Source organism: Onychostruthus taczanowskii, unplaced genomic scaffold, assembly GCF_017590055.1.
Source record: "Onychostruthus taczanowskii isolate IOZ18803 unplaced genomic scaffold, ASM1759005v1 scaffold50, whole genome shotgun sequence".
In the NCBI taxonomy this organism is placed as follows: domain Eukaryota; kingdom Metazoa; phylum Chordata; class Aves; order Passeriformes; family Passeridae; genus Onychostruthus; species Onychostruthus taczanowskii.
The window spans coordinates 3943328-3959123 of record NW_024502569.1 but is presented as its reverse complement, the minus strand read 5'-3'; the positions used below and the strand labels follow the sequence as shown (position 1 = coordinate 3959123).

Below are 15796 nucleotides of genomic sequence, written 5' to 3'. Positions count from 1 at the left end.
TCATGAGGAATATCTGTGAAAACGATGGTGATAGAATTGGCTGTATATTAAATTGCAGTGAGGAGGACATTTTCTAGGCACTTCACTTTACATATATTGTTGAAAGATGTGGTTTATTGTGGATAAGAAATGTTCTTAATTTTTAATTATCCTTAGGAAATAGAATTCTGTTAGATTTTGTGCATAGTTATATCAAAAGTCCGCCCTTGCATCACCAAACTCCTATCAAAATCAAGTGAGTTGCATTAAAAATTATGTGAAATGTGAAAAAATATGTATATTAACTAAAAAATACAATGTCCCTTAGATTGGGTTAGCTCTAATAAAAGTAAAGTACTTGGTACTTAAAGAATGATGGTGGTTTAGTAAAACAATATTTTGTTTTGATATTAATTGCATAGTAATGTGGCTGAGAGAGGAATTGCATACTTGATAGAATTCGAATAGCTAGAAGAGACTATTAAAAATTAGTCTTGTTTGGATGCTTTTTGATAAAAAAAAAGTCTGTGGTATTAGAGAGCACTGTGAGACAATAACTGATGGCTAAATATTCTGCATTGTTTTGCAGTACACAAAATGTGGATTCAGATTCTTGTTGGAATAAAGCCAGTTAAAAAAAAAGAAAAAACATAAAACTTTAAAAAGTACAGAAAAATGCCATTACAGGAATCTTGAATTCAATAATTTCCATAATATATGCTAGTTATGGTTTGTTTTTAACTTGTTATTACTGATCAGGTAGTAAATGACATTCAGAGATGACAAGTAGGAAAGGTTCACAAACATCAGTTTCTCGGTCGCTTAGGATAAGGAAAAACCAGAAAGGAGCATGCATTACAGGCATATTTATTCCTTTCCTTCCATTGGAATAGGAGGGGATAGCAGTGTTTATTCTCCATGTAGCCCTTTTCTTTCATCTCATGAAGGATGAAGAGCCTTTGGAGAACATGGAGATCTGTGATAATGGCACCTCCTTGGGGGGACAAAAAGGGAATGGGAGAGCATCTTGAAAACTGGTGCTTGGGGTCTTTCACCTTTCTGCTTTCTCTTCTGTTCCAATTTAGCACATAACGTGAATCTTGAAGGTGGGTGATGGCAGGCTATCTAGAATTACAAACCTGAACAGGAAAATGGGCAGTATTACTAAATTGGGTATCATTCAGAGATGGAAATTGTGTGTTGATTTGACTGTTAGGACACCAGATATGGGAAAACTTAACTGTGTGTAAAGGTTTTAAATGTTGAAATGCCCTAGACATGGAGACTGTGATTAGGAGGTAGTGTAACTTGATTGTGTGGCTTGATGTGAGCAAACCAGTGGTATTTCTCTGGTTTTGATGAGGTGAAATGCAGTTCTAGATTGAGACACTGCAATTTAGGTGAGTGCCTATCAGAGCTTACGCATGAGGTGTTTGAGCACACTGTGTCATTCTTGAATCTGTCAAGAGATGCAGGGATTTGGTTGCTCTCTGGGCTTCTGCTGAGCTCATATATATGTAGTCATACAAATTGAGGTGCTTAATTCTGAATGGATTCCCATCTGGTACATTACTCATGGCAAGCTGTGTATTCAGTCTGTCTCGTTTTTCTTCTCCATAGAAAGAGAATTATGGTATGTTCTCTTTTTATAGAGAGCTGGGAGATTAATCAATGGAAAGCTCCAAAGCTCTCTGAAAAGAATAGACTATATTCAGGGAGAATTTAGAATTGATGTATAGTAAGGTCTTTTTCATGGTAAAATGTTCAGCTTTGTCATATTTTACTAGAGGATATAAGAAAAAATCTCTGAAGAGTTTAAGAAAGGGATTGAACAGTGTCTTTGAGAAAATGTAATAAGTAAACATTCACAAGTATGGAGGCTGTTTAATTAATTGGAATTTATTTTGTGGTATTAGTGAATATGTAATGAACTTAAAATAAAGAACTATGGAATTCAGGTACGTTATTTTTAGCACTCGTGTAAATTGCAGTGCCTTTTGGGGATGTGAAAGGACAAAAGGCAGGTTTGGGGAACAGCTGGTACTTCAAGTTTTTGCCAGTAGCTCAAATATTTGAAAAATCCATCTTGTCTCTTGTAATAGCTGTGCTCTGCTGTTGTTTGGAAAGATTGCACATGGTGTTTTTCATCTTTCAAGTTTGTTCCTGTACATCTGCTCTCTACGTGATTTTCTAAGAATCTGACTTGCCAAGGCAGTGTCAGACTTCTTGCAAGCAGTTTAACAGCTGCTGTCCAGGGCAAGGCAGACTGAGTTGACCTGGAGTGGTACTTCTGTGGCTGTGGGGGAAGCATGCAAAGAAAAGCAAAAATGCTTTGATTAAGTCTTCCCATAGCACACTTGCCTCTACAGCAATGAGTACTGGGATAAGTGCCTTCTAACTTTAAGACAAAAGGCAAGTTGTTATGGAGTTGTTATACAAGTTTTTATGGGAGGGGGAGAGAGAAAGAAGAGAAAGGGAGGTGAGAATACTGAGGAAGTGTGCAAAATCTGAATTTTAATGGGTTGATCTAAGCTAATTCAAGCTTTTGATGTCCTGTCCTTTCAGAATGTGTGTGGAAATTGAGTTGCTAATGCCTGGAGGCTTTGGAGGGCAGTGTCCATTTGTACTCCAGTCACAGTTCAATCCAGCCAGATGTCGAATCTGATCCATGTCCAGTGAGGCACTCATGGGTTTAGTGAGTTGTGAAGCAACATCTCACCCTCTTAGTTTTTCTTTTCCCCCCTTTTGACTCCTCTAATTTTTCTGGTCTGATACTAATGTTTCATACATTTCCATTTCAGCCAGTTGTATATGTGCAATATAGCATCTTTCCAGAGTCTTGTGCTTGATGCAGCTGATGGTTTAAAGGCAGCTGTCAGGTGTAGGTGGCCTCACAGTGGAGATGAACCTCTTTATCCAAACTATAAGTTTTTGGTTTCATTGTGTACTTAGATGGGGTAAAATGAGTAAAAAAATTACAAACTTAGCATTGGGACCAATCTATTGCACTGACATAACTTCTGAAAATAATAATTTATTTGCATTAGATTTTTCAGTTATTTGTGGATGGAAGTTTTTCTGTTTTGGGCTGGAGTTGTTTTTTTTTTTTTTTTTCACGGGGCTAGTAGGGAGCTGTGTTTCAGATTTGTGCTCAACCCAGGGTTGATAAATTAGAGGTGCTATTGCTGAGCAGGGCTTACACAGAGCCACAGCCTTTTCTGCTTATTGTACTTTGACATTGTCAAGGAGAATACTGGGGTGCTTGGGAGATTTGGGAAGAGACACAGCTGGGACAGGTGACCCAAAATGACCATGGGAGTATTCCAGACCATGTGACATCATGCTCAGTGTATAAAGTGAGGAGAAAAAGGAGGAAGAAGGGGGGATGTTTGGAGTGATGGTGCAGTACTTTGGCTACCCAGGTCACCATTATGTGTGATGGAGCCCTGCTCTAGTGGAGATGGCTGAAAAGCTGCCTGCCTGCCCATTGAATTAATTCCTTGGTGTGCTTTTCTTGTGTGGGCAACTTTTGTTTTCCCTATTAAACTGTCTTTATGTCAACCTATGAGTTTTCTATCTTTTACTCTCTTGATTCTCTCCCTAATCCAGCTGGTGGGGGACAGAGAGAGCAACTCTCTGGGGGGCTTGGCTCTTGGCTGGGGTTAAACCATGGCAGAAGGGAAGTTATTAAATCTCTGTACTGCCAAATTGAATATGATTTCTAAATGCCAGTGTATTTAATATAGTGACATCACAGTGTATCTCTTGTCTAGAAAGAAACTGGGACTGAGTGTGACTCAAAACAGGTGGAAGATGAATGTGGAAGGCAGTGGAATTGCCATTGCAAATTCTTGATTTCTGCTCCTGGTAACACACTCCCATCAGTCTCTCATGTCTCTCATGAGGACCCTGTCATTCAGAGGCTGTTTTGTCTTGATTCCTTGTCTGACTTCTTGCTACCTAGATTTTGAAATTAATTTAGCCTCACTTCTTTAAAAAGGATTAAGTTCATCTGAGTTGTGTGTGGTGAAGAGAAAGGTGGTTGTGCTTTAGTAGTAAGGACACAAGCTTTTTACTTAGTAATAGGTTAATATCTGAATAGGTCTGTAAGTGTTTAATTCAGTTAGGTAAAGGGTTTAAATTAGAATAAACTTAATGCAGTTGCAGAGTTCTTTTTCTCTGATTAGGAGTAGGTAGTGGATTGCTTAATTTGTTGAATATATTTACTCATTGGTGTTCAGTTTACCTTTTGGAATTAAACGTCAAACTGAAATGAGGTTGCTACATGATAATTTAAATCATGCATTCAAATATGAAAGTTGTTTATTTTCCCCTGCCCTCAGCCGTGGTGTGTGCTTTAGCCTGCTCTTTAGAGAAATGGGATTTCTTGTGTTGGTCTGTCACTCCCCTGGTAGCTCTTGAGCATACTGGACCATTTCGTCAGTAAGTGACAAGAAAACAAAAAGCTCAAACTGCAGTTGTATGTTTTCTTCAAATTAGCTTTTACAGGCAAGAAAGAACACTGTGTGGAGAAGGGACTGAAATAAGAGCTCCTGGTGGAAGGCATTCTGATTGTACCCAGTGTGGTAGGTGTTTCAGGAGGGAGCAGATGCTGAGCTGGGCAGTGCGCAGCCAGCTTCCAGCTGGGCCCAGGGTGCTTCCAGTGGGCTAGTGAAGGAGTTGGGTGAACTGCAAGAGCTGAGGGCAGGGGGCAGCTCTGAGAGTGCTAGACAGAAAGCCATGGGAAAACCAGCCTTGTCATATAATTAATTTAGCACTAATTTGTGCTCCTTTTATTTCTTACAAATTATGTTTATATGAAATGCATTTTCACTGTAACATTCACATTACAGTGGAAGAATTCCTCATAATGATTCCTATTTCGCAGCTCCAGTGCACTAGCCTGTTTGCAGAGTGTTGGTGCTAGATGTTGCTCTTCAGTAATAGTGAATTTCCAGTTTTGACTTACTGTTCAGAAAAGTGTCTGCAATGGATATGAAGTAGTATTTTGAAATATATGTGTTTGTAGAGGAATACAAAAACATAGAACAGAAACAGGAAGGTTTTTTTTATCAAATACAGAAATGGTTCATCTGTTACCTCTGATGTGTTGTGTAAAATTTAGCAAACTCAGCTAACCTTAAATTCTAACATATTCAAATTGTCTCATATTAAGAAAGAAGAGCAATATAATTCAAGACTACTGCTTAGGAGTCATGAGCTTGTTCCTTCCTGACCTGTTATGAAATAGTCTTACAGTTAAATAGTTTCTTTTTGTTCATTAAGGCTGTTAAGCTTTTAGAAATGTTCTTGAGAATAAAATATTTTAAATTTCAGGCGGAAGTAATTACAAAAATTACTGTGCAACATTTGAAAGACAAAAGGATTTTTTAATTTACTAATGTGATTTTAATTAGAGAAATTGAAAGGCTACTTTAATTGCTTTAATACAGCAAAAAAGAAATTTTCAGCTAAGTCTTTCCCAGATGACTATGTCCTTGGTAATAATGTAATTTCTTGTTCCAGAAAATTTCCATGCCACATGCTTTTAAACAGAATATTATTCATGAGTAGAACATGGACATTGAATTGTTGCTGTTAAAAATGTAATCAAGTTGACTATTGTGTTTGTATAGTTTTAAAGAACTGCTTTAGATGTTTTTGTTATATATTGCTTCCCTTTTAGGATAATTCTGTCTTGGGCGTCCTTGCTCTCAAAGCTGCTCTCTGCAGGACAGTGTTTTCCATGCCATTGTGCCCTTTTTGTGATGCTTTGAGATCTCTTTTTGTGTTTGTTTTCCCCATCTGCCGTGGTTTAGGAATGGTACTCCACAATTTAGTTCTCCTCCCGAGAGAGACTTTCCAAAGCACACTGTCATTTGCTCACTCCCCTTCTCCCCCTCTTCTGCCCCCCAGCCCCGGGTATGCACAAAAGGCAAAGATCATAGCTTGAGATTAGAACAATTTACTGGAAAGCAATGAGATAAGAAAACAAACAGTAGCAGCAACAATATTAATAAGAAAAATGTATAAAAAGAGAATTATTCACGTGCAAAAATGCTCAAAAAATGCAGAGCCTGACTTGACAGAAGCCAGGTTGTTCCTGACTGTAGAGGAATGCACTGACTCTTGGAAACTGACTCTTGGAGAGGAATCCCTTTTCCCTGCCTCTGGCAATGATGTGAGATGGTATCAAATAACAAAATGTCTTGGTCCCTCCCCTTGGTCTGGGCTGGGACCAAGACATCATCCTCATTTATTTCATTTCTCCAAGAAAACCAGTTCTGACAACCTTAGTTTTCTCAGATGAATGTCTTCCTGCATCTGGCATGTTCTCAAAAGCTGTTCAGTGAATGCCCTTATCCCATTTAGAATGCCATACAGCTCCACCTGTGGAAAACCATCTTCTTCCTCATGCAGCCCTGATTCTGAGAGGCACTTGCCCTTATGTGTCAGATGAATTTATCATTTTTACTGAAAACTGTCAGAGCTGGGGTAGGTCGGTGTCTGACGTAATTGAGGGCTGTAGTGCTTGGTCGGTCTGTTGGTGGCCAGCTTGCCAAGGCAGGATGCCAGCCTGCTCCAGACAGTGACCTTTCCTGCCACTCCTGTGGGGACTGCCAGTTTTTTCTAAATGCAAATGTGCACTGAAGTCCAGTGATTCTGGAACTGCAGCACAAGTCTGTGCATACAGTAAATCTTACACCAAGTCTAAGGCAGAAAGCCTACATTGCCTATATTGCCTTTACTCTCTGCTGCTCTGCAGCACTCTTGTCATATTCTGGCAGGAGTGCACAACTCTGGTGCCCTAGTAGGAATTGTACAGTATCTTACAGTGGGAAGGCTGGAGCAAGGCTTTAAAAGAAGAAAGGTGAAGTACTTTTTGGAGAAAAAAGACTGAATGTGTGCTACACTGGTTCAGAGCTCAATTTCATTTTTGTAAATGTCATACATATTTGTTTGTAAATTCCAGATTGTGAGCCATGCCTTTGGTGAAAAGGAACATTGAACCACGGCATCTCTGCCGAGGAGCTCTGCCAGAGGGAATTACAAGTGAACTGGAATGTGTAACAAATAGCACCCTTGCTGCTATCATACGCCAGCTAAGCAGCTTAAGTAAGTATCTGTAACTTCCTGCAAGTATTTGATTCATGATGAAAAGCTTTGAGATGGATTGTTTTAAATAGCAAAAATATTGTATGGGACATTACCATTTATATATTGTAATAATATGCTATAATAGTAATTGCCTTTATGTTCTTCTATATTTTGAAGTTTATTAAAAACCCAACCCTCTCCCCACCCCCAAACCCCACTCTAAAAAACAAATTAACAAAAAAACAAGCAGAAAAAAAACAACTACCAAGAAAAGCCCCAACCAAAAGACCAGAACATAGAAGACCAGGAATTTTTCTAAGTGAGAGAAATTAGTGCAAGAAACAAGACCAGCACTTGAGTTCTATAGGATTGAGCCAGCAAACTCTTCTGCCTCTTGGCATCAAATGACACATTTGACTGAAATTTTAGTTTTTCGTAGTGTGCTAGTATTTCTTAAGCCTTCTCCTTTATAGATATGTATGCTCAATTCATATGAATGAAATTAAGTGCCTTGAAAGGATGCCATTTGCTGAGCAGGCTACTCTTGATGCAGGCTAACATCAGCTCTGTTGAGAGTAGCCTACACATCACACCTGTCAGGTGACACCACCACTAGCAATTCTAGAAGCATGACTGGAGCATTTGCAAGATGAACAATATTTTTGATGAAAGGGATAAGAGATGTTTTTCAGACAGTCTTTAACAATCAGCAGCTGTTGTTTGTGCTGATAACGCTGCTCCTAGAAAAGAAATTACTGCTTCATCAGTTGCTTCTCTTTGTAAATAGACGTGGTTTTAAAACTGAGAGTCTGTATGGAGCTCAGACTATGGGGCCCACTGGTGTCTAGTTCATGATGATAGGAAAAAGCCTTTGCTTAGGGAAAGAGGACAAGAGACACAGCATTTCCTCTTTGCAGTAGTCAGGGATTTAGGGATTTTTCTGAGCTGGAAGTCCATCTGAATCATCCTGTGTAATGAGTATTTGTAAAACTATCACCTGTGGTAGTGCTTAGATCTGTTGAAATAGGGATTACACCTTCTTCTTGACCAATGACCTTTGGCAGAATATCCCAAAATGGAAATTGACCTGTTTCTTCCTTTTGATACCTTCTCATTCTAGTGTGATGAAAAATAATGAAAGGTGCTTTCATCTTGTGCATTTCCATAATAATTTGTGATTTTGTTAAGTCTTTATCCTGTTCTCCTGGTGATATCTTTTCGAGGTTGAAGTGTCCTGATCTGTAAGTGATCTTTTTGAATAAAAACCATTTTGTATTTCTGATCACTGTTATTTCTGCTTTGAATATGTAAGTTAGAGTATGCTGTGGGTTTTTAAGGTGGAGTGTTGAGGACTTCAAATCATATATTCAAAAGAGACTTCTGTTTTATCATTATTGCCCTAGGAATTTGTAGAATTTTGATTGTTTCTAAGCATTGAATTATTATTTTCAGATAAGCTTGCAAGTGATCCTCTGATCTGTCTTGAACAGCACCTTATGATTTAATGTCTAATGTTATGTAGAATTACTTTGTGTTTGCATTGTCATTGAGTTTCATTTACTGTTTTCTCAGACAGTTGCTCAGTAGTGCCATCCTTAAGTTTCAGAAAAGTGAGAATGGCTAATGTTCTAATTATACTGAAGAATACCTCATTTTGAATGATAAGGCCTCATTTTGGTATTGTGCTATGATTGTCCAGATGTGGAAAATACACTTTTTACTTGTCTGACTTGCTAGGAATGGGTACAGCTTTCATTTATCCAGATTTGGTCTTGGGGCTAATCTGTTATACCGTGTATTTAGATCCTCTTATGATTGTTGCCGAGGAACTGACTACTTATATTCGAATCCGGCAGTTTTCCCTTAGCAGATTTCTAGGGTCATCTGAAGTCTTTGTAGACAGCCCCTAAAGTTCTGTTAGTGTCAAGTTAAAGATCTGTGCAAATAAATGATGTGTCCTTAGTCTTAACAGATGACTATGTGGTATTTAACAAGTGAAATGTACCACTGTTCTCATCCACAGTCTGAAATATGTCATGTTTGCAGAGGTTTTTTTCTGCAGACAGCATTTGCTTTGCCTGTCTTTTGAGCCAACTGGGAGCAAGGAAATGATCACAGAAAAATGCTGTGCTGGAGCTGAAGTAGTATGTCCTGCTGACTGCATCAGAGCTGGTTGGTGTTCCCACAGCTTGAGGTGTAGAGCAAGCAAGTTCAGGTCTATCTTGCAGTCACACTCATTTTTTTAGTGTTGCACTGTGAGCTGAGTGTGGATTTTAAAAACTGGCAGGTCTGTACTGTTGCATACAAGCTTGGCTTGCTTCTGCCTCTGTTCTGTTTGGGAGATGTGAACAAGTTCCTATCCAAAGGGAATGTGCTCTCAGGAGAGCTTTTTCTGTATTATGTTTTCAGATTTGGGTTCATTTCCAGCCAGCTGGCTCAGAGCACAGGCAGAGTGAGCAGCATTTTGTATGACGCTGTGCACTTTTATGTAAGGCAGAATCTTGTCTAGGGGATTCACCTCCACTTGGGAAGAGAGAATCTGCTGGAGGGGAAGGACAGGGAGCATTTGCAGCCAGTACCTCTAAGTGGCATGGAGGAAGTGTAATCTGTGGAGACTTGGAAGACTTTTTTTTTCATGCAGAGAACAATATTCACCAACTTGCCTCCTAGTATTTTCTTGGGTAGATTGGCCATTGGCTGTTTTCACTAGTTTTCGTGCAGACCTGAGTGCACTACATCCTCCTGTGTCGCTTTCCTCTGTAGTGCTGCTGAACCAGGCTGGGTTGGAAAGGCTGCTTTTTTGCCATTAAGTATCATGCTAGAGGTGCTGTGAGAAAGGAGATGGGAATCAAGACCGAGTCAGTAGCACCCTACCATTTCTGCATCTTTAAAAAAAGAGGAGGGGTAAAGCATGATTCTTATGTTGCTAGTTAATCCAGTTACAGTGATTCCACCCACTCGTGGAATCACTGTGTTACGTAGTTGGAGGGAAACTTGGAAGGAAAGACTGCATAATTTCTTAGGTGGATTTTTAAATTAACGTATAGGTTGGCCAACACCTATTGTTTTTAAATTATTGTCTTAGAGTACCAAAATCAGCTCTTAAATTGAAAGACATATTTTTTCCTGCTTATTTTTGTTTTGTTAACGATCTAATTTAAACAATGGCAACACAGAAAACACTTGAAGTATTATTTTATTTCTAAAACTTCCTGCATCGTGTTAATCACAACAGCGTGTCCAATACTGCTTTACCATGTCACTGTTTTCACAGACAGGAGATTGACAATCTGTCTTTCACATGTTCTGGGCTAGCAAGTGTTGAAAAAAAATCAAATATTAAAAGAAGTATGATCCCACTTTGCCATCTGAAAGATAACTGACAAACATCCATCTCCTTGACTTCTCTAGGGGTGATGTGTTTAATTCTAGGATGTGGCAGTCCTCTCTCAGCAGGCTGATTTCAATATATTAACATAAACTAACATCTATTAAAATTGATTGAGCTCTGAATACTGGTGGCTGAAGAATGTAATAACTGCTGTATTTAGCTGAAGAATTGAAAAGCTTATTTTTTCCATAGCCTGGAATAACATCTTCATTTGAAGCAACTAAATCAAGTGGGGATTATAAGTAAATTTCAACTAGCTGCTGGGAACACTTAGAGAACACTTCTAGTGTGAAGGCAGTTCACTGGCACGGGTAGCCCAGAGGAGTTGTGGAGCCTCGATCCTTGAAAATGTTCAAAACCCAGCTGCTCAGAGTCCTGTCTCATTGTGCTTTGAGCCTGGAATTGGACCAGATGATTTTGAACTTCAGCTCTTCTATGGCTGTGTGTGACTTCTGTTTTGGAGGGGCAGGAGATTAGGCGCAGGTAGATAGCATACCTTTCTTATCCATCTTCCACATATATATATTAAGCAGAGCTTGCATACACTGACATATCTTAACATTTTGGGTTAGTTATTGGCTGATCTTACACGTAGTAATGAAAACTATTACTGGTAAAGTTCTTCATTCAAAGGCCATCACTTTTTTTTCTTGTGATTGATTCACAGTGTTTTCAGATAACGTTTTAGTCTAGTTGTTTCCTCTCCCCTCCCAGGTAAGTGACCAAGAAAAGGCCAGATTGTCCTGTTGATTTCCTCAGTGTGGCCATTTTTTTACAATGAGTTATTATCTCCAGATGTTCACAGAATGGGATCTTAACTGAAATTTTCATTGTATTTTTACTTTTCTCTGTCAAGTATTAAGGTTGCTTATTGGACCGACTTAAAATATCAATAATGGCTGCTTCGAAAGTCCCTGTCCTTTAGGCATAGTCCATATTCTTTCAACTAATTGGAAAGTTTTACTCACCCCCCACCCCATCCCCTTCCATTTCTGCTCTTCAGACTCTTGATACAACTCTTGATACAGGTCACAACAAGATGAGCTTAATTCAGAAGTAGGGTTTTAAAATTTGTTTTTGTTTAAAAAGCATGGTTAAATGCAGGAGGCAGGACTTTTCTTTCTACAAGGATTTCTTGAGTGGGTTGGGCTGCTGAAATAGTAGAGGGAGACATCTTAAATGAAATATCAGTATCTGGGTAGGAGGGACCATCAGTTCAGTGAGTGGGAGCAATGAGTTTGGGTGAAATCTGAAATTTGTAGGGAAGTTCTGGGACGGGTGAACTATTAAATTGGGGATCTGGAGCCACTGATCTGGACTGGATGAAAGTGGTGGAGTGGGGCACGAAGAGAGTCAAAGATGAGTATGCCTAGTCCTGTGGGAGGACTGGGAGAAGAATGGCCAAGAACAATGTTCTGTGCATCAGGGAGGGATTTGGTTTATCATGTGGCACCTTCTGTCCACTGTAGCACTTTCAGGGAAGGGCCTGAAGCTGCAAATCTGTACCAAGCACTGGTGAGGCCACACTTAGAGTACAGTGTGTACACACTTAGTGTCCAGTTCTGGGCCCCTCAGTTCAGGAATGACATTGAGGTGCAGGAATGGATTCAGAGGACAACAGAGCTGGTTAAGGGTCTGGAGCACAAGTCTGAGGAGCAGCTGAGGGAGCTGGGGGTGTTGTGCCTGGAGAAAAAGAGTCCTTCTTGTTCTCTACAAGTGTCTGAAAGGAGGGTGTAGGCAGGTGGGGGTTGGCCTCTTTTCCCAGGTGACAAGTGATAGGATGAAAGGACAAAGTCTTAAGCTGCTTCAGGAGAAGTTTAGGTTGGATGTGAGGAAGAATTTCTTCTCAGAAAGTGTGATTAGAAATTGGAATGGGCTGCCCAGGAGATTATGGAGTCACCATCCCTTGGAGGTGTTTAAGGAAAGACTGGATGTTGCACTTGGTGCCATGGTCTAGTTGATGTGATAGTGTTTGAACATAGGTTGGACTCAGTGATCTCAGAGGTCTTTTCCAACCTAATTGATTCAGTGATTTGGTGATCTGGACTGCATTGTCCCCTGTCACAGTGATTGAGAACATACAGCAGGTGAAAGGGAGGCTGAAAAGGTTGTGCACCAAGTCCAGTGTGGCCATGGGTAAATGTGCTCAGTGGCCTCTGACCCTCTCTCAAATGATTCCAGGGACAGCAGCATTTGCAGTTGGCATTTGTAGAGGTAAGTGGGCTGCTGTTTTTATCTGTTTAATGGTGTTTTAATTTTGATGTTGGCCTGTGCTACTGTGGATTGCAAGATTTTAATTTCAAAATCTACTTCAGAAGCTTTTATTGACTGCAGTAACTTCAGGCCTTTTCATCACAGAGACAGGTTTTAATGCTCAGTTGTCTGTCAGCTGGCACTAGCTCAGCTACATAAGGATTAGAATTTGTAAGTCTCCCTGTGTTTTTAAGAAGACTGCTAACCAGGATGTCCAGAAGAATAGACTTCAGGCAGAATTTATGGTATATTTTGACTTTTTTGTACAAATCTTATGCCTCAAATTTTGCTGAATGACAAACTGTGCTGTTCTAATCCTACAGCTACTGTGTTTTATTATATTTCATGATACTGAAGCCATTTGTCTTGTGTTTTGTAAGCCACTAGCAGAGGGATTTCCTTGTCTATTTCTTACACAGGCAAACATGCTGAAGACATATTTGGTGAATTGTTTAATGAGGCCAACAGCTTCTACATCAGAGCAAATTCCCTCCAAGACAGAATTGATCGCCTTGCTGTCAAAGTCACCCAGCTGGATTCAACAGTGGAAGAGGGTAGGTAATTGCATGAAAGCATTGAGCCAGAAGTGATGTTGACAAGAGCACAGCATTTAATTGCACAATAACCTCTGTGTTTTCAAAGTAATACTGTAACAATATTTCATCTTGTTGTCTCAGTAAGGCAAGCTGGGAGTAATCACTTTAGCAGAGCAAGTGAAAGTATTCTTGAGTCAAGAAGCCCTGTAGTAACAGAGTCATTAAGCTGCCTTTTTCATGAGGAAAACATTGAGTTTGTGAGTGTAGTAAATCATAAATGAATAAATATAGACCTTACTGGGAGTAAGTCAGAATAGTGGAAAAAGTTTGGACTGGGTGTCCCTATCAGTTTCAGAGTAGGGTAATCGCAAACTGCATTAGTACATTAGTCTGTTCTGTGGTCATCAGAGATCATGTAACTCTGTATCTAAACAAGGCACTGTGTTTGGATCAGCTAGGTGAAATTCTTTAGGGGGTTCTACTCACTAGAAACTGTATTTCCTTTAAAAATATTTCCCACTTATGAGCTTGGTGGTTCATTTCATAAATACACAGTAAAAACAAAGGATTTAAGTAACATCATTGTATTGTTTGAAAGCACTTATTTGGGTAGATAAAGCATTTCTCTGTCTAGCTTTCAAAGCTGTTAGCGTACATCTTGGCCTCCATGCTACCTGTCTGAGCCAGCCAATGCCTGTACTTCCTGTTTAGATGATTCCTGACATTTAATAAAATGTCAAAGCTTTTTATATCAGTACAGTAGTGTAATATTGACTTAGTAGTAGTTAATACTGCTTGTGATATATTTAATAGTGCTATTTATATGGCTTATATATTTCATGTGCCATTCAGATTTTTGTAGTTTATATATTTATAGTGCAAATTATTAGTGCCAACATTAAATTTTAGTGTTGATATTTAATAGTATAATGGTGTAATATTTAGCCTTCCTTTTTTAGCTGCTCACTGTCTGGAAATTATTACATGTTGTCATTTTATGGTTGTGGAACATACTAACTGTTAGACTATCACAGTTGCCCACAGAATCTGTAGATGCCCTGTCTCCAAAGAGACCTGATTAAGTGAAATGTGTCCTTGTCCATTGTAGGGGGATTGGAATGAGAAAATCTTTAAGATCCCCTCCAAACCAAACCACTCTGATTTTTTGGTACAAGCACCTGCATTTTGCTGTCTTAGGAGACAAGAGCTATATGGGAACATAAACTAACCTCTTATGGGATCACTATTCAGCTAGGTTTTTGAGGCATATCGTGTTGGTACTATGAGCAAACTAGATGATATTAATATACTGTACTTTTGGAAATGGCAGTTCTCATCTTGGTTTTGCTGGGTTTTTTTTCTCCCCCCCCTTTTTTTTTTTAATGCCTCATTAATGTCTCATTAGTGTTATGCAGTACCACCCAGCTAGTTTTCAGAGTTTGGAGAATAATTAAAAGCAATATTTTGGAAGGGGAAACTTGTGTGTGGACTGAGAATTTAATCAGTGTTTATTTTAAATTGACAGCAGTTGTTACTCTTGCATTACTAATCATGCTTCATATTAATAAGCTGTATATACAAACTGCTGTCACCTTAGTGTCAGTAGCAAGTTTTATTAGCTGTTTCACTGTGGAAGTTGAAGTCTTTATCATAATTTATTGTACTGTCAGAAATAGAATGTTTCTGGATAGCTTCGGCATTTAAGCAAAATGTCAATTGCAAGGTTGTTTTAAAAAGCCCTTCAGATTTGATTGCATCAGTGATTTCTTATATTCTTAGCTATAACTAATACAGTGTATTTTAAAATAAATGAGGTTAAGTTTTCAAAACTATAGAAATAACTCATTCAAAATATCTCCAGAATTTTTTGTGTTCTTTTGAGTGTCTTCCATCAAACAAGAATGAAACAATTCAGATATATACATCTAAAAAATCTGTTTGAAATACCTTCTACTTACAGGCAGATTTAAATGGAAAGTACTTCCAGAAATGATACTCCAGATGTTTTGATACTTCAGATGATGTGAATAGGGGAATGAGTATTAGACATTAAATATTCTAGTTTTAATTTTTTGCTGTTGTAGAAGTTACAGAAGAAACTAATTAATTCTTGGAATGAGAAGCAAGACCTCAGCACAGATAACAAAAATATTTGGGCAGAGAAGTCTGAGTGGGATTTGGTGTCCACTATGACAGACAATAACAGTGTAAAATTTCATCCCTTTGTCTTTTTTCAGGTCATCAGTATACTACATTTTTGGCTGTTACTGTTCATTTACCTTGTGAAATTTCTCACAGTTTGTCCTTGAGACTCAATAAATTGGATGTATGGGAAGAAGTATTAGATGAAATGCCAATGGGAATAAAAGGAGACTAAGCTGGTGCATTTTGTTTGCACAAGTCCTACAGTTTACACTCTTATAAAACACTTGGATTGAATCCAGGGGTGGTCAGTGTCATTGTAGACAACCCAGTGAAGACTTCAACATCCTCTTCAACTGCAGTCTAAAAGCTGTATTTCAGTGTGCTTAGGGGTGAA

The 15796-nt window shown here is 38.9% G+C and overlaps 1 protein-coding gene across 1 annotated transcript in view; it reads left to right on the top strand.

Moving 5' to 3' along the window:
- WASF3 (WASP family member 3) overlaps window positions 1–15796 on the top strand; it is a 63444-nt gene that overhangs the window by 35418 nt on the left and 12230 nt on the right. The window contains exons 3-4 of the mRNA XM_041416059.1: window positions 6953–7095; window positions 13141–13275. Of these exons, the coding sequence (XP_041271993.1) occupies window positions 6963–7095; window positions 13141–13275 (268 nt within the window). The 5' untranslated portion in view covers window positions 6953–6962. The remainder of the gene's footprint in view (window positions 1–6952; window positions 7096–13140; window positions 13276–15796) is intronic.